At 41.5% G+C, this 18,733-nt stretch overlaps 1 protein-coding gene across 1 annotated transcript in view; it reads right to left on the bottom strand.

Moving 5' to 3' along the window:
- Nucleotides 1–18,733, bottom strand: part of PAPPA2 (pappalysin 2) — a 259,746-nt gene that overhangs the window by 154,650 nt on the left and 86,363 nt on the right. Inside the window, exon 3 of the mRNA XM_063106943.1 lies at nt 13,237–13,382. Within this exon, the coding sequence (XP_062963013.1) occupies nt 13,237–13,382 (146 nt within the window). The remainder of the gene's footprint in view (nt 1–13,236; nt 13,383–18,733) is intronic.

Genomic DNA, 18,733 nt, shown 5'->3' with positions numbered 1-18,733 from the left:
TCACCTCCAAACTGCCCACCATCACTAACCCTTCCCTGCTCTGATTTATAAGGAAACTCTTGTTTCTTATAAGCATTTCTACCATTACAAGCAGTTGGACCCCTAAAAACACATTTCTTTCCTTTGTAAAAGAATCAACGTCTTTCCAAGGCACTAAAAAAATCTCTAGGTTGGAGGCAAGATGTGAGGCTGGGGGCACGACCGGGAAGGGCAACCACAGACACCATGTTTGGAACTTCTGCCAGCACTACTACTAAAGCTTGTACGTACCGAGCCCCTCCCATATGCCAAGCATTCTTCCTTGTGCTTCTGATCCCCATATTATAAATGAGGAAACTAAAGTCCAGAGAGATAACCTGCCCAAGATCCCATTTGTACCTGTCTATGTGAAGTCACAGCCCACTTAATCATTCAAAGATTTTTTTTTCCCCCTACGTGGATCACATTATCTGGACACATCTGAAGATCCTTTATGTTTAAACCCCCTCCAGAGTCCTCGGTCCCATGCGCTTTGGAGCATGTTGCTTGTGATCTGACTGACCGGGTCCTCTGAATGTTCAGTAGCAGTACAGATGATCTCTAAAAAAATTAGGAATACTTTTGGCCTAGAGCACTCTGCAGTGTCACAGCGTGCCATTCCTGTGTTGCGGTGACAACCATCCCTCTCTAACCTAGACAAAATGCCTATGTTCTTACCTCATCTCTCTGAATTAGATGTATTTGTGAGCCATAGCTGACTTTCTCAGAACTCTCTCTCCTTTGCTGTCTGGCATATCCCTGAATCCTGCTCCTCCTGCCACTTCTGTGGAAGCCCCTTCTCAGTCACATTTGTAGAGAGCCCAAACTCATCATATCTAAACCCAACTGGTTCCCATTTGCTCTTGCTTTTCCTATATTTTCTACCCTGGCACCACCATCTGCTCAGTCAATCAAACAGAAGTCCTCTTTTCCCTCTTTTCTGCTTATTTATTTGAACAAAGTTTCTCAACCCTTAGAGCTATAAAAGAAAGAAAAAAACAAAGCAATAAAATTGATGCTAAAATCCTGTCCCATTGTAATAATTACTATTCATCCACAGACACAGACACAAGAACTAATTTGGGGTGTGGTTCACACTCATCTTACTAAAATATACATTTCCCAGGTATTTTGTGTTTACTAGTGATTAATCAACATTTTTAAAATATTGTTTTACTCAATTTTAGACAAGTAATCATTTCAAATGATAACTGAGAAGAAATTTTTAACACTTTATAACTTATACCAGTATTAATACTAATATCCTGTCTATGATACTGTACTACAGTTTTACAAAATGTTATCACTGGGGGAAAATGGTAAAGGTTATGTAGAATCTCTTTGTAGTATTTCTTACAACTGCATGCAAATGTACAGTTATCTCAAAATAAAAAGTCTAAGTTTAAAAAAACTTATGGTCACAAAAGACTTGTTTAATTCTTTTTTTTTTTTTTTTTTTTTTTGTCCTTTTTGTGACCGGTACTCAGCTAGTGAGTGCACCAGCCATTCCTATATAGGATCCGAACCCGCGGCGGGAACGTCGCCGAGCTCCCAGCGCCGCACTCTCCCGAGTGCACCACGGGCTTGGCCCAAGACTTGTTTAATTCAAAATCTTTTTAGCTGAGAAATAGGTGACCAACTAAAGACTGAAAAAATATCTGTGTATGTTCCATTAGTATAAAATTCTATAGGAAAAGTGGATTGAAAATACAAATGCGAAGAGGAAAAAAAGAACAATGAATAGTTTCCCAATGTTAAAAAATAGTGCATGGCCATGATATTTTTAAATAAATGGTAATGTTAAACACATGATTATATTTTCAGATGTGACTCCAAGAACGTGTGAAGAGGTACAGAATTTTTCAAAAGTCCTTTAGGAGTACAGGGGAGGAAATAAGTTTGAAGAGCACTGCTGTAGCCCTTCCAAGCACTTTCCACTTCCAAGTATGTCCAGGTTCTGGACAGTTCTGATCCTCAGTTCTTTCCCTGTGGAATGCCCTCCCCTTGTCTGCCGAACAAACTCCTTTCTTATCCCTCAATTCTCATCTCAGGCTTCAGCCCCTCTGGGGACTCTTCGCTGATGCTTTCAGCATCATTAGACACTTTCTCTTCCATGTTCCTACCTAACCTTATGCGAGGTACCGCCGCATAAATTATGTGTGCACCACATGTCTTTCTCCCAATCACAGTGTGCACCCCTTAAAGGTGAACTCTTTTCATTGTTTTATATTTGGTATTACCATAAAACAAATTCAACAGTTTTTCTCTGAATGAGTAAATGAATACATGAATGAACAATCATGGGTATGGTATTAATAGCTTATAAAAGGACTGGTTTACCACAAATTTAAGTATTCTATCTTTGAAGCTGTATTTTCAGTTCAGGTGCTGATAACTGTGGCTAAAGATGTTCAAACCACTGAACATTAGAACTCAATGGGATTTCATTTATTCATCCACGTTAAAAAAAAAAAAAAAAATGTCTTCCCTGCATTGACACAGCATTAAAAGTGTAAAGTCATGCTAAATGGCAGAAATGGTGTTGACAAAGCAAAACAACAAATTACATTGGTCTTTCCCTATAGTGACTTAAGCCACTGGTAGTCAGAAATTGCATTCGGTCTTCAAACTTTCAGGCTAGTGTGCTTATCTGCTAGGCCACTCAGCTGACCCTCAAAATGCAGGGGCTTTCCATGTTGACACAAACAGCTAATCCCATCTTGAGTCCTGAAAAGGCTCTACTGAGAAAATCCTAAAAGTCTTCCTCTATCAGTTATCATACTGTTATACCACTGCAACTGTACTACCCTACACCTGATTTAGGTCAATACAGTTCCTTTGTTCAATCACAGTTATGACCGAACGAGAAGAAATAAACAAGAACACGAGCAAATGCATATTGAATCAGATATATGAGCTCTTCAGTCTAATCTTCTACCTCTGAAAAGCACATTAAGAACCATGTTGTAGGGAAGCATGTTTATTCCTCAAATGTTTAAGAATAAAAGATAAGCATCCCTAGCCTCTTTTGCAATTCATTATGAGTCAATGATTTGGGAGATAATTCAAACATTCTTGAAACCATTTAAATTTAATACCTTCCTCATTTATTTATCTATCCTTTCATTCAGTGAGCATTCACATACATAGCACCCGCTGTATACAAAATACTTTGCTTATACATAAGGCTCACAGATCTTAGATTTCACCAGCTTTTGCATGCACTCATGTATGTGTGTAGTTCTATGCAATTTTATTACATGTATACATGTGTGTAACCACCATCACAATCAAGATATGGAACTGGTCCATCACAATTATGATCAGAGCCACAGCTTGAGCAAAGAGGAGAAGAGACCCAATGAGTTCATGAAGGCATGAAAGGCCACGGTGAGAGGAAGAAGGGGTCCCTCTAGCCATTCCAAGGCCTGGCCACTTTGGGGACCTACCTGGTACAAGGTAAGGAGTAGCTCCAGCACACATGGAGCAGCTACGAGAAGACTGCAAAGCTGCAGCAGTATCATTTGCATGAACTACTTGGAGTCTGCAGAGTAGAAGCATGCTTTGGAATGCACCATTCTATCTCCCAGACCAGCAAAGCCACTAGCTAGCTTCCCTTGGATCCACATTGAAGTGAGGGGCTTCAGCCAATGGGAGGAAGAAATCACCCAGAGGTTGGTGAGTCTTCCCTGGGGACTTGTGTATGGCCTTCCCCAGGGGAAACATTTGGAGTGCAGGGGATTGGGGGAGGGGGATATGTTCACCCACCAGGGGAGCACTGGGGCACAGTGTAGACAGCTGATCTGCCTTTTGATCCACACAGGTACCACGGAGTGGAGACCAACCAGGGTGACAGAACTGCAGGGGGTGCTGTTTGTGGGAAAGACTCAGTCCCAGGCTGGAATTTCCACACAGCTCAATTGTATCTGTGGTGACCCCAATAGACCCAGAAGTGACTAAAAGGCTGGCAATTAAGTTCTGATCCACACAAAAAGTTTCACCAGTTGTGAAACAGCAACAAAGTGGCAATCGACCTTAGGCACAGAGCTCAAACTTTGATCCCCACAGAAGTTTCCCCTAACATGGGAATTAACCGCAGGAAGCAAATTAGTTCCAGTGCAGAGTTTACATAGTAGTGGTAGCTATTAACCCACCACAGAACAAAAACAAAACAAAACAAAACACCACAGACCAGAGACAAAGCTCTGATATTAACCATTAAAGGTCTAAAACTACCAAAGAAGACCTATAAAACCTGGAAGAGGTGGTCTCCTCAAATGCCTGGAAATCAATGTAAAGACACAAAGACCAAGAAAGAACAGAAAAAATGTGACACCACCAAAGGAAACAAACAAAGCACCAACAATGAACCCAGAAGAACAGCGAATTTATAAAATGTCTGCCAGAGAATTCAGAATAACCCTCTTAAGGATGTTCAGAGAGTCACAAGAAAATACGTATAGAAAATTAAATAATATCTGGAAAACAATTCAGGAGCAGAATGAGAAACTTGACAGAAGAACAGAATCAATTTTTTAAAACCAAGTAGAAATTCTAGAAATAAAGAATACATTATCTGTACTGAAAAACTCAGTACAAAGTTTTGACAGCAGACAGTCAAACACTGGAAGGAATCAGTGAACTCAAAGACAGAACATACAAAATTTATAATTAGAGAAGCAAAAGAAAAGAATAAGAAAAAATGAAACAGAAATGCAGCAATTATAGGACTCCCTTGAGAGCAATAACTTTTGCATAATTTGCATACCCAGAGTAAATGTAAAAGGAAGAGACCTAGAAAGCATATTCAGGGAAAGAATGACTGAAAATTACCCAAGTATGGAAAGTTGACAACATCCAGGTACAGGAATCTCAGAGGTCACCTATCAAATTCAATCCAAAGAGGAACACCCCAAGGCACATCATAATCAAATTATTAAAAACCAAGACAAAGGGCCAAGCCCGTGGCGCACTTGGTAGAGTGCTGCGCTGGCAGCACGGCGACGCTCCCGCCGCGGGTTCGGATCCTATATAGGACTGACCGGTGCACTCACTGGCTGAGTGCCGGTCACGAAAAAACGACAAAAAAAAAAAAAAAAAAAAACCAAGACAAAGAAAGAATACTGAAAGCAGCAAGAGAAAAGAAACACAAACATTCAACAAAGCCCCAATATGTCTCTCAGCAGATTTCTCAGTAGAAACCCTATAGTCCAGAAGAGAATAGGATGATATATTCAAAATACCGAAGAATTCTTGTCAACCAAGAATTCTACACTCAGCAAAACTAACCTTCAAATATGAAGGATAAATAAAGTCTTTCCCAGACAAACAAAAGCTAAGGGAATTCATCAACACTAGACCTGCCTTACAAGAAATACTAAAAAGAGTTCTTCAGTCTAAAAGAAGATGGTGCTAAAGAGTAGCAAGGAAACATTTGAAGGTACATAACTCATAAGTAAAATAAGTACACAGACAACCTCAGAATACCCCAATGTTCTAAGGGTGGTGAATAAATCACTTATATCTTTAGTACAAAGACTAAAAGACAAACCTAACAAGACAACAACAAACACAACAACCATATAACAGATAGTCAATATTAAAAGATGTAACTTGAAACATACATAAGGTCAAAAAGTGGGGAGGGGAGGATGATGTCAGAGTGTGGAGTTGGCTTTGTTTTTTTCTTTTTTCTCAGATATCATAGTTGAGTTGTTATTAGTCTAAAATAATCTGCTATAACTATAACATGTTTTTTGTAAACCTCATGGTGACCATAACACAAAAACTTATAAGATGTGCTAAAAATAAATAGTGAAAAATAAAAATATACTACTAGAGAAAACCACTCAATCACAATGGAGGAAAGTAAGTCAGGACAAAAAGGAAAAAAGGATCTACAAAACAACCAGAAAAAAGAAACAAAATGGCAGTAACAAGTCCCTATATATCAACAATAACTCTAGATGTAAATGGATTAAATTCCCCAATTAAAATAACACAAAGTGGCTGAATAGATTATAAAACAAGAATCAACAATATGCTGCCTACAAGGAATTCACTTCACCTATAAGGACACACACCAATTGAAAGCAAAGGGATGGAAAAAGATATTTCATGCATATGGAAATGAAAAAAGAGCAGGAATAGCTATATGTATATTAGTTAAAATAGATTACAAGCCAAGGAAAGTAAAAAAAAAAAAAAAGATAAGGAAGGTTATTATATAGTGATAAAGGGATCTATTCAACAAGAAGCTTTAACAACTCTAAAAATACACACACGATGCTAGAGCACACAGTATAAAGCAATTGTTGTTATCAGAACTATTGGGAAAGATGGACCCCAACACAATAAGAGTTGGGAATTTTAATACCCCACTTTCAGCAAAGGACAGATCATCCAGACAGAAAATTAACCAAGAAACATCAGAATTAGTCTCTACTATAGGCCAATTGGATCTTATGGACATTTATAGGACACTTCATCCAACAGCTACAGAATACACTTTCTTCTCAGCAGCACATGGAACTTTCTCTAGAATAACTATATGCTAAGTCACAAAGTAAGCCTCAACAAATTTTTTAAAAAATGAAATCATATCAACTATCAGGTCCAACAAAAATGGAATAAAAATAGAAATTGACAACAAAAGGGACACTGGAAACTGTACAAATATATGCAAATTGGACAACATGCTCTTAAACAAAGAATAGGTCAAAGAAGAAATCAAAAAGGAAATTTAAAAATTTCTGGGGACAAATAAAAATGAAAACACAGCATACCAGAACCTATGAGATACAGTGAAAGCAGTTCTAAGAGGGAAATTTATAGCAATAAGTGCCTACATCAGAAGAGAAGAGACTTCAAATAAACAACCTAACAGTACATCTCAAGGAACTAGAAAAACAAGACCAAAACCAAAAGCAGTAGGAGAGAAATAACAAAGATCAGAGCAGTAAATGAATTAGAGATTTAAAAGCAAAACAAAACTATACAAAAGACTGATGAAATAAAGAGTTGATTTTCTGAAAAGATATTTTATTTAGCATTTTAAAAAGAAACCAATCTGCTGTCTTCTGACTTATGCAGTTTTTGTTGAAAAGTCAGCACATCATTCTTACTGGTGTTCTTTTTAAGGTAATGTATCTTTTTTCTCTGGTTAATTTTGAGTTTGGGGTTTTTTTGTTTGTTTGTTTGTTTGTTTGTTTTTGGTTTTCAGCACTTTTGTTATTATGGACCTAGGTGGGATTTTCTTTCAATTTATCTTATTTGGGGTTTGTAAAACATCTTGAATTTGTGGTTTGATATCTTTTGCCAGTTTGCAAGATTCTCATCCATTAGCTCTTTGAATATTGCTTCTGCCCCAATTTTTCTCTCTTCTTCTAGAAATCCAATTTATATTAGGTATTTTTCATCGGGTATCAAATATTTCTTAAGCTCTTTTTTCTCTTTTCCATCACTTTTTCTCTCTAAACTTTGATTTGCAAATATTCTACAACTTGTTTCTAGTTTTTTAATTATTCTGCTTATAAACCCATCTACTAATTTAATTTCAGTTACTGATTTTCTTTAGTTATAAAATTTCCATTTTATTTATTATTATAGACTTCAGTTCTCTAAGAAAACTCTCCATCTTTCCATCTTTTTTTTCCCTATTTTTACATATTGATTATACATATCTCTCACCTTCCACGCCCTCCCCCAACCCCCCAGCTGACCAGTATGAGGATCCAAACCCTAGACCTTGGTGTTATAACCCCACATTCTAATACTTATAATTATCTTAGAGCTAGTGTCTGATAACTCCAATATCTGCAGAATCTGTGAGCTTGTACATAGTGTTCATCTATGTTTTGTTTTGTTTTGTTTTGTTTGCCATCATTTGATCCTGTCTCCTGGAGTAACTGGTAAGTTTATATTGATTGTTTTGGACACTGTGCATGAAAACTTGTAGAGAGGCTCATGATGATCCTGTCTTTCTACAGAGGATATTTAATTTTCTTTTGTTAGGCAGTCAGAATGTAGTTCGGTAAACTTCCTTCAAATAGGGATCAAGAGTGTTTCAGGCTGGATTTTAGGCTTTGAGTAAGCTAGACTATTTCTGTTTGCCTTTGCACATAAGATGTCTCAAAGGCCCTCCTCCTTGACAAGCCCTCAACTCCAATTTTTTTCTCCCCTGTATGAGACTCCTAAAATCACTTTTTAGCTTTATAATCTTGTCATTTTCTACTTGTTTTCTTGGCCACTGGCCCTGAAAATGCATAGTTTAGTCATTAGAAAATATCTTAAGAGAAAACCACTAGCAAGCAGAAAATCAGGCTCACTTTTAGTGATTTCCATGTCTCTAGAATCTTGGTCCCTCAAGTCCTGGATGCCTTGGAAGGCCTGAACTCTAATTTTTGTCTCCTTAGTGGTGAGGCTAAAACAAGCTCTAGGCTGCTGCTCTTTGCTCTTCCTCTATTCCTTTTACTGAGAATTTGGTAATTTCCCTGAAAGGAAAAAAACTGAGTTATATACAAGTTTCACTTTAATGCATTTTTCTTCTCTCTGGGTTCCTCAAGTCCTTGTTGTCATGGCTACTGTCGCCTTCAAATAGCTAATTTTTATTTAAAGTATTTTACCCAGTTTTTATAGTTAAATAAATCTTGCCAATGGCTCATCTCCAATAAAGTTAGAAAACATGCAGTGGTCTTCTCCCAAACCAACAATTCTTATTAAGAAGCCAAGATTTGTCTCCATTATGGCCAGGAAGAAACTTTTTAAGGTTTTTTTTTTTTTTTTTTTTTTTTTATTTATCTATTTTATTGAATCAAAATCAATTATACATATTTTGGGGGTTGAACATTGAGATATATTGATTAAATCAATATTACTAGTATATATATTGTTACAAATTATAATTATTCTTTATGCCCCTTGTCCAATCTCTCCCCTTCCCCCATTCCCTCCCCTCCCCCCTCTAATTGCCCTAGATTTCTTCTCTCCTTCTGAAAGAATAATGGTTACTCTGTTAATTTGTTGCCTAGATGATCTGTCCAATCCTGAGAGATATGATCAGGTCCCCCAATATTATCATAGAGCAGATGCCTCTTCTGTCACTCTGAAATGGATTTTGTGGAAAGAGACATCCTCTTCTTTTCTTTGACTCTGCTGGTGACTCTTCTTGTGTCAATGCACTCCAGTGGTTGGTGGACCATATGCGTGGTGGTTGTGGCGTCTAGCCACTTTTGCGGCAGCCATGGTTATTGTGGTGGCTGTGGTGGGCCACCCACGTGGAGGTGCTGTTTTTGGTATGCTCCTTGACACTGGCCGTATGCCTGGTTGTGGAGTGGGTTTGGTCCCCTTCTCCATACCTCTGGTCCCTGGGCAGGCCCCAAGGTGCTGGCATCATGTGCCTCGTTGTAGGAGGGGTGGCCAGTCCCCTTCTCCATGCCTCGGGTCACCAGGAGAGGTCCAAGGAGCTGGCTCCGTGTGCCTGGTTGTGGGAGAGAGGTCCGGTCCCCTTCTCCATACCCCGAGTCCCTGAGCGGGCCCCGAGGTGCTGGCACAGTGTGTCTGGTTGAGGGAGGGCGGTCTGGTCCCCTTCTCCATGCCCTGGGTCTCTGGGAAGGCCCCAAGGTGCTGGAGCCATGTGCCTGGTTGTGAGAGGAGGGTCTGGTCCCCTTCTCCATGCCTTGGTAACTGAGGTGGGCCCCGAGGTGCTGGCATTTTGTGCCTGGTATGGGAGGAGGGTCCAGTCCTGGGCTCCTACCTCAGGTCACTGGGCAGGACCTGAGGCACTGGCTTGGTGTGCCTGGTTGTGGGAGAGAGGCCTGATCCCCTTCTCCTTGCCTGGGGTCCCCAGGTAGGTCCCGAGGTGCTGGCATGGTGTGCCTTGTTGTGGGAGGGGGTCCAGTTCCTGGATCCATGCCTCAGGTCACTGGGCAGGACCCAAGGCACTGGCTTGGTGTGCCTGGTTGTGGGAGGGGGATCTGGTCCCCTTCTCCATACCTCAAGTCCCCAGGTGGGCCTTGAGGTGCTAGCGCAGTGTGCCTGGTTGTGGAAGAGAGGTCCAGACCCCTTCTCCATGCCTTAGGTCCCCAGGCAGGGCCCAAGGCACTGGTGTGGTATGCCTGGTTGTGGGAGGATGGTCTGGTCCCCTTCTGCATGCTTCCGTTCCCCAGGTGGGCCCCTAGGTACTGGCTTGGTGTGCCTGGTTGTGGAAGAGAGGTCCAGTCCCCTTCTCCTTGCCTTGGGTCTTCAGGCAGGCCCCAAGGTCCTGGCATGTTGTGCCTGGTCATGGGAGGAGAGTCCAATCCCTGGCCCCATGCCTTGGGTCACTGGGTAGGACCTGAAGTGCTGGCGTGGTGTGCCTGGTTGTGGGAGGAGGGTCCAGTCCCCTTCACCATGCCTTGGGTCCCTGGGCTGGCCCCGAGGCACTGGTGCAGTTTGCCTGGAAGTGAGAGTGGGGTCCAGTCCTCAGATCCAAGCCTCTGGTTCCCAGGCAGGCCCCAAGGTGCTGGCGGTGTGCCTTGGCCAGAACTACTTTTCTGTCCTTTGCTTCTAACATGGGGGAACTTCCTGTGGGAACCAGTACTTGAGCTGTGTGGTTGAGCTAAATTGCTGCTTTGCTGCTGTTTCCCTAGGGAAGGCTTTTTGTGCAGCTCAGGGTTTAATGGTTGATCTTATATACTTATACTTATACTTCCAGCTCTCCAGAGACCTGGTGGATCTGTGTTCTGTAGAATCTCTGATCTGGGCCTGAATTTTTTCATCGAACTGCACCCCATGCAATTCTGCATTCCTGACCCTTCTCCTCTGAGTGGTCCTGTGCTGATTGGGGGGCAGGTCGGCTGTCCTTGCTGTGTCCCGGTGTTCTCCCGGTGTTCCCATCTCCACACCACCCATGCTCCAAACACTTCCTATGGGATGGGCCCTGCGCTGGTCCCTTGCAATGACTCACCGGCCTCTGAATGACTCCCTTTTTACAGTTGTTCTGGCTCCTCGCTCCTGTGTGGGTCCATGGGAAACCTATTAGTGGTCTTGCTTTCCTGGGGGCCACCAAGACCCTCTTCTCTTCTGCTGCTTCCAAGTAACTCCATCTGAAGGGCACAGCTGCGGCTTCTGCTGGCTCCTGCTCCATGTGCTCATCAGCTCAAGCCTTAAAGCAGCCACGGCCTGAAATGCTCAGAGCAGCTTTTTCTTTCTCTCATCATAGTTTCTACCACCTTCATGAACTCCATAGGTCTCTTCTCCTCTTCCCCGAGCTCCCCCGACCCCAGCTTGGCTGATGTTACATTTGAATAGTTGTAAATTTGGCTGATTTGTGGGAGAGAGTGAGGCTGGGAACCGTCTATTCCACTATCTTGACCGGGAACTCTTTTAAGGTTTTTAAACCAAGTAGATTCAGTTCCCAATGGCAGACCTAGGACACATGGAAACCACTGCTGGGTAAACCTTGCTATCACGGCCCCTCACACTTATACCAGTAAAATTACCCTAGGTGATTCCAGTGCGCACCAATTTGGAGGTTTTTTTTTTTTTTTTTTTGGTGTTACATATTCCCGATGCTACTGCTGCTTTTGATGAGGATAATTCAAGACACCTAAACTCACTATTAAATGGATTATTAGAATATGATCTTCTAGTTCACCCATTCCTACCTTGAAGGCTAAAATGACTCACATTAGCACAGGGGTAACTCCAGTTTACCTGATCATTTTGGAAATGTGTGACTGAAACCTATAGCCCTTCTCTGTCAACCTCATCAAAAATCCTTTGGAATTTTTCCTGAAGCTGTCAGCCTGTGATTTACAAGTCATTTTTTTAACAGGCCAAAGTGCCTTATTCCTTCCAGCAACCCTTCTTTCCCCAGTTCTCCACTCACAATAATTGCAGACAGACCTGAATACATTCTTTGGTTCATACTGGATCCCTAGAAATGTCAAGTCCTTATGTGGGAAGCCTGGAAATAAGTCATCAACACATACAATGCTCTTGCCTTGGTAGCATCAGGTCATCACTAGCATCACAAATTTCTTATTTCTCATGTACTACAAACTGGAAATACAAAGTTTAATCATAGAAAGACTGCAGGACCCTAAAATTGAATAGATCCAATGAAACAGCTATGTATGCCAGCAAAACATTTAGTTTGGATCCCTACATGTTTAATTTTTTATTGTCTCCTCTCCCTTCTGGATCGCAACCTGATTCAATTCCATAGATTTTCATGCTCAGGTTCCTTCTTGAACAGCAACAATATTTTTCATCTATTGCTAACTAATTGTTCATCTTCTTCCTTCCCCAATCTCCAATGCTACCTATCCTTCAGACACTGCTCATATTTTCTTTGATCGTCAATTCAATATGTCCTAGACTCCACAATGTCCCCATCGTACCTGGTTTTTGACATATGCAAGTATTGTATGATCTTCCTTCAAGTTATTTTTCTCTGCTTCATATTTGATTACAAAGAAGATTAACTTTACACAATGTCTTTTAAATCATTTATGAAATGGCTTCCAGTCTCTGTAATCATTTTCTTTCAACATAAAATATTCTTCCTAATTATGTTAATTCATTTTAAAAATAAGTTTTGGTAGAATCCTATCAAATACTCTTTGAAAGTGTATACAACTTATGTTCAATAATTTATTAAACCAATTTAATGATCCTTATTGATTGCCCAGTAAGATTCCCTTTATAACAAGAAGACATTGTAAGAGAGATTATCTTTCTTAAGTGTTCAGTAGCTGCACTCAATGATTAGGCGTCGACCCTTTTTTTAGGTGAGCAGGCAAGCCCACCTTCCTGAACTTCCCAGGATCTCCTCAGGATCCCAATCTATGCAAAAAGCCAGTCTCCCACCTGTCTTCCAGCACAGTGATTATTGCAAACTGGATTTCATAGCCTAGCCACCTTTTTGATAGTATTTCCCTTGTGGATCTTTAAGACTTAAAATGAATCTTACTTCATGCCAGCAATTTATTTACATCTGAATTATAGATTCAGTCTACAACTTTCTGGACATTGATCACAGTTTTCTCTAATACCTCTTACTTGTCTACATTGAACCATTTTGACAAACTCTCCCAAAAGCCATTTTCAACGCAAAGGAGCTAATTCAATGAGTAAATTTATTTTTTTCTTTCATTCTTTTCCCCCCAAACTCACTTTCGCAAACTCCCTTCAGACCTTGCTTTGCCTACCATATTTGGTCATCATTTTACTTACCCAGGTGACTGATGGCTTCCTTGTCCCAAGGCCAGGTGGCAGCACCTGCAAGGTCTTCCCGCACTGAGCTGGCAAAGTAGACATTGAGGAAGTGAGTACCGTTGAGCTGCAGGGCGTCCTTCAACTCCTTCACACTCATGTATGCCCTGGACAGCATGCAAGAGAGAAGATGTCACAAGAAGGGCTCGGCACTTAGACAAGAGCAGACAAACCTAATCAAACTCCAATGACACTCCCAGCCAGCATTGCCCTTGGAAGACATCAGGCTGTCATGCAGACCAGAAAAATGCACTAATACACATCTGAGTTATTTATTCCAAGATAAATACTATACTGCCCTTTTTTAAATACTGAATCATCTGTATGAATACTCAGTATTTGGCCTCACACTCAATCCCCAACTCTACACAGAGATTGTTTCTTCACTATAAATCCAGTGATGCTACCAATTCTTTGCCTTGAAAATTATCCCCAGGCTGTGATGAAGAAGCCTTCCAACTCTCAGTCTTTGGTTATTTTCATCACACTGCATAATCCTTATTATAATAGAATGTCCAATTGAGTCTCTATTTCAGCATATGCTTTCTTCCGGGAATTATTTTTTAAAGGAACAAGGGAAATAGCAGCAAGGAACAAGGGAAAAGACAAAAACACAAAATGAGTTATAGGTAGGAGAGGACATCATACAGCTACCACAAGGAATGGTAATTGCTTATATGTTTCTCTTTTTAGTCCTTTAATCCGTAGAATCTCCATACCTACTGCTACTGCATTATGATACTTACCAAGTATCTTTACTGGTGGCCTTCAAAGCACTAGGCAATATTATGCTTGCACTTATACACAGAATTAAAGGTCTATTAAAAACATATGCCCTGTGACTCATAAAAAAAGGAAACAAGCATTTATTCTCTTTATAAGCTCATATATAGTCAAAGACCTTTAGCCGCCTAGCACCAGTGAAATGTAAAACTTTATCCTTAGCAAATAGAGCCTCACCCATTCTCAATGAAGAGTTATTTTAAGAAAGAACAACTAAAACAGAACTCAGTGGCCCCTTGAACTCACGAGATGCTTCCCACAGTGGCATGGTCTGGCATTCCAGAGACAGGAATGCTCTTACCACAGCTTCAGCTGGACAGACAGTCCCATCAACATAGGTTGGAAATTTTCTTTACAAATCATGCTTGCTTGTTGCTATCCTAGTAGACAAGCTGCAGACATGAACATCTCCCACCCAGAAGCTCACGTTAGGACAGCATGACCCTGCCTCTCTTGCCTGCTCTGCCTCCCAACCATGCTACTGATGCCATCTATTTAATCCATGTGTAGGACGTGCTGGCAAGGAACGCCTGAGAAACAGAGATCCCAAAGAAGATTGTTTTCGTATTCTTTGGAACAGAGCTAAAAAGGGAAATGAAAGTGAAGAAGCAAAGGAAATCTTGCTTTAGAACCAAAGATACTCAGAAGAAAAGGCCTTCTAAAATACTACTTTTATTGACTTATAATATCTTGGAAAAAGAGTTCTCAGCCACAAGAAATCATCCAAACCTCATGAGGTGACATCAGATGTGATTAGAGGGATATTCCTTATACTACTTTCCTGGAGACACAATGTTTTCTGGGCTGTCGCCTAGTTTTCCCTGGACATTAGTCACATTCCTTTTCCCTTTCTCCTTCATTAAAATAGTGACAATTTCCTTTACTGACAAATTGATGGTTTGGGGTGATGTTGACATCGTAACTCTTCAACATGGAGATGTTTCAATACTCCAGAAAACAGAGAAGAGGAAGGAGGGGGAATGAAAGGAGGAGGGAAGGGTGGGTTGGGAGGAGAGGAGGCAGAGAAAGAAACAGAAGGGGGGGAGAGAAAAAAAGAAGGGAAAAGAAAGAAAAGGGGAAGAGAGAATTAGAGACCAAGCTTAGGGTACGAAGGAATAAAAGTCTCATCCTTTCTCTGTTCCTATTCCAGGGTTCCAGTTAAAATTGGGAGTCAGTAACTTGTCAGTTTTTTCTCTTTCCTCCTCCCTCTCTTTCCCCAAATCCCCTGTTCCTGGCGTGGTTTACTTGGGCTATCTGTGTGTTACTGGCTTCTCTGTCTGCTGTTTACCAGTCTTGGCTGCCATCCTTCTGTCCTCCCTCAACCCAGCAGTTGCACTAATTCCCTTGAGCACCCTCCAAGAGGCCTCTTCCACCAACAACCTCATTAGATGGTTCTACTCATCTCCCTTTACTTCCTTGCCCAAGCCTCTCTCCAGCCATAAATTACTCTTCCAGATGAGGGTATTTATGTCATGCTGGTGGCAAACCGGGTGTGGTTGGTCAGACTGCTGCACTCTATGGAGATACAGAGAGAAGTCAGCTAGAATAAGGGAAAGAATAACTTTTTTAAAGCAGGAGAGTTGGAAACAGTCATTAATTGAACGGGTAGGACAAAGACTTATTTTGCTGGAAACAAAGAGTGTTGTCCAGATTATTCTCTAAAGCAAAGAGGGTAAAAGTGTTGAGGTCAGCACGTCTGCTTTGCATGCAGAATGCCCTGCCCATTATAACAAATGCACATCATTTCAGAAGTTAATCAGAGCTAATGAAGATAAAAGTCTTAACTTCTCAACTAATATGACCAAAGCCTGGCTTAGACTTAAGAAGGGGAAAAATGGATATTCTCCTTAAATTTAGAGCTTAACATCTTGCTTCAGAAATGATTCATTAAGAGAGAGATTTGCCGTCCAAAAGAGCTTAATACTCAAGAGAAGGTAAATGACATATGCAGTAAAATGCATAAGGGTCATGAACCAACCAGAACTGTGTATTAAAAGGGGATGGACTGTAGCATCTGCTTAATTTCTGCCAGGATCTGCCTTTACTTATCCTCTCCACATTCTGCAGCTATTTACCTATACTCTCCCTGGAAGACTCTGACTGAACAAAGTAAGCTGCATCTTGATTTTTATAAAAATTGTCTCAGAAACTAACTCTCCCTGAGGCTGAGATTCCAAGTTGTTCTGCCCCATTGCTCAGGCCTGCTATTTCTGATGACATCCTCCTGGAAGAATGCACCCCTGCTTTACTGTCCTATGACTGTTCTATGACTATGACTGTGACCTGCTGGTTTAGGATCAGCCATTGCCCAGTTTCCAGTCCACCACGTTTCATTTTCTCCCAGACCAAGTGCATTTGCTCTGATTTCTGCCATGTCCCTTTGCTACTGATCCCCAGCCACACCCCAGTGTCTAAGTGTGCATAACTCCCCAACTCTTGCTTAATTTTGGACTAAGTAAAATAAAAGCATATAAAGAATGATTCTTTGTGCTCTGCTTTATTAGTCAGTTAAATAATTCTGTAATAGACTGATAGAAATAATTCAAGAAGGAAGCCAGAAAGATGAAATAGATCCTAAGCTGTTGAAGCAACTTGAACCAGTATCAAAAATTGGCACATTAAAAAACAAGACATAAAGGATGAATGTGCACCCTGAGACTGGGACCCACAACCCGGCTACTCACAGTCACAGCAAAACCCTCCAGAGGAAGAGCCTGACTGCACTCCACAGGTGGTAATGCAACCTGCCCTTTCTATGAATAAAAACAGATGTCCCCAACAACCCTCAGCCAGTTCCCCTAACAGAAACAACTTGTGCCAAAGCTGGGATACTTTGGTTTGGTTAAACCTGAAACTTCCTGTCGTTACTATAAACCATGGTCCTTTAGCCAAAATATACACCATTCCCCCTGCCACCCTCATCCCCTCCACTCTGCTACCATGCTTCCTCCTCTTGGCCAATATTACCTTTGATCTGATCCCCCAACCCTTTCACTGTGCCCACACCATGGGGCTTGCAGGCCCCCAAAAACACCAACTAGCATTCACTTGGCTGCCCAGTGCAACCTCAAAAAGCTAGTTTTCTCTCTCTCTGTCAAATTCCTCCTGTTCTTAGGCACGTGGCACTCTACTCCATCCCCATGTTCTTCTCACTTCCTTTCATTTTCCCGTCTCCTAGTTACTCTGTACACGTCAAGGCCTTCTGCACCTGGCTCACAGTCTTCCCTTTCCCCAGCTTCCAACATCACCTTAGGGAATGTCAGCACTTATGTGAAACATCCACTGGAAACAGTCTTATTCTTGACTTCCTCACCTCCGATGACCTTTGCTCCATTCCTTTTGGCTATGCATTCACCACCCTAACTCAGACTGATATTTTATACTTCTGATCTCATGTAGATCTTCAGTTCCACTTGCCTATACTTTTACTTGTTTATGGTCATCTCTTTTCCAGAGATTATTTTAAATTTTCACTCTTCTTCACCTGCCTCCCTCACCTCAATCTCCTGTTCCCTTGACTCTTAGTTAGATGATTATCCTTCTGCTTTGATGATGAAACTGAGGCCATTCACTATGAACTCCACCACTCCCTCCCATTCTCACGCGCACACACATGTGCGCACACGCAAACTTATGTACTTCCTTACCTATTGTCCTTCCCTTTCCCCTGGTCTCACAGGATGAGGTTTCCTAAGCAAATCATAGCTAACACCCTCTCTTTTTCTTTCTTCCTTTCCAATTTAAACTTCTTAAAAGAATAATTTCCTCATTTCCCATTTACTTATTTTTTTCATGTACCCCATCATCCCATTATAACCTGAATTTCATCCACACCACTTTATCAAAATTGCTTTCATTAAAGTTGTTTGTGATCTCTTCATTTTTCCTACCCACAAAATAAAGAATAAATCAATTCAGTCACACTCTTCTCGAACCCTTTTGTTGCATTTTTGCATGGTTAGTTACTTCCTTCTTGTTAGAGCTCTCTGCTTTCTTTGCTTTCTTTGCAGCACTCTTTCTCAGTTCTGCTGCTTTTGAGACCACCGATTCTCAGTCTGTATTGTGAGTTCCTCTTCTCCTTGCTCATCCTTAAAAGTTATTCCCAGGCTTCCAGTCAGGATAGTGGAATAGGCAGTCCCCAGCCTCACTCTCTCCCAAAAATCAACCAATTTACAACTATTAAAAAGCAATGATAGCCAAGCTGGGGCCTACTAGAGCTCAGGGAAAGAGGAGGAGAGATCTATGGTGTACATGAAGGCAGGAGAAGCCACGATGACAGAAAGAAAATACCCCTCTGACTGTTTGGAGCCCTGGCCACATCCAGGCTGGAGCTGCTGAGTGCACAGAGCGGGAGCTGGCAAAAACTGCTGCTGTGCCCTTCAGATGAAGTTGCTTGGAGATGGCAGGGGAAAAGAGGGTTTGGTGGCCCCCAGGCCAGCAAGACCACTAATAGGGTTCCTGTGTACCCACATAGGAGCAAAGAGCCACAACAACTGAAAAAAGGAGCCACTCAGAGGCCAGTGAGTCACCACAAGGGACCAGCGTATAGCCTGCCCTGTGGGAAGTGTTTGGAGTGTGGGCAGTGGGGGACACAGGCCCACTGGGAGAACACTGGGGCACAGCAAGAACAGATGATCTGCCCCCTAGTCAGCACAGGACCACTCAGTGGAGACTG

The sequence above is a fragment of the Cynocephalus volans genome, chromosome 8 (genome assembly GCF_027409185.1).
Source record: "Cynocephalus volans isolate mCynVol1 chromosome 8, mCynVol1.pri, whole genome shotgun sequence".
Classification (NCBI taxonomy): domain Eukaryota; kingdom Metazoa; phylum Chordata; class Mammalia; order Dermoptera; family Cynocephalidae; genus Cynocephalus; species Cynocephalus volans.
This window is presented reverse-complemented; position numbering and strand designations above follow the sequence as displayed.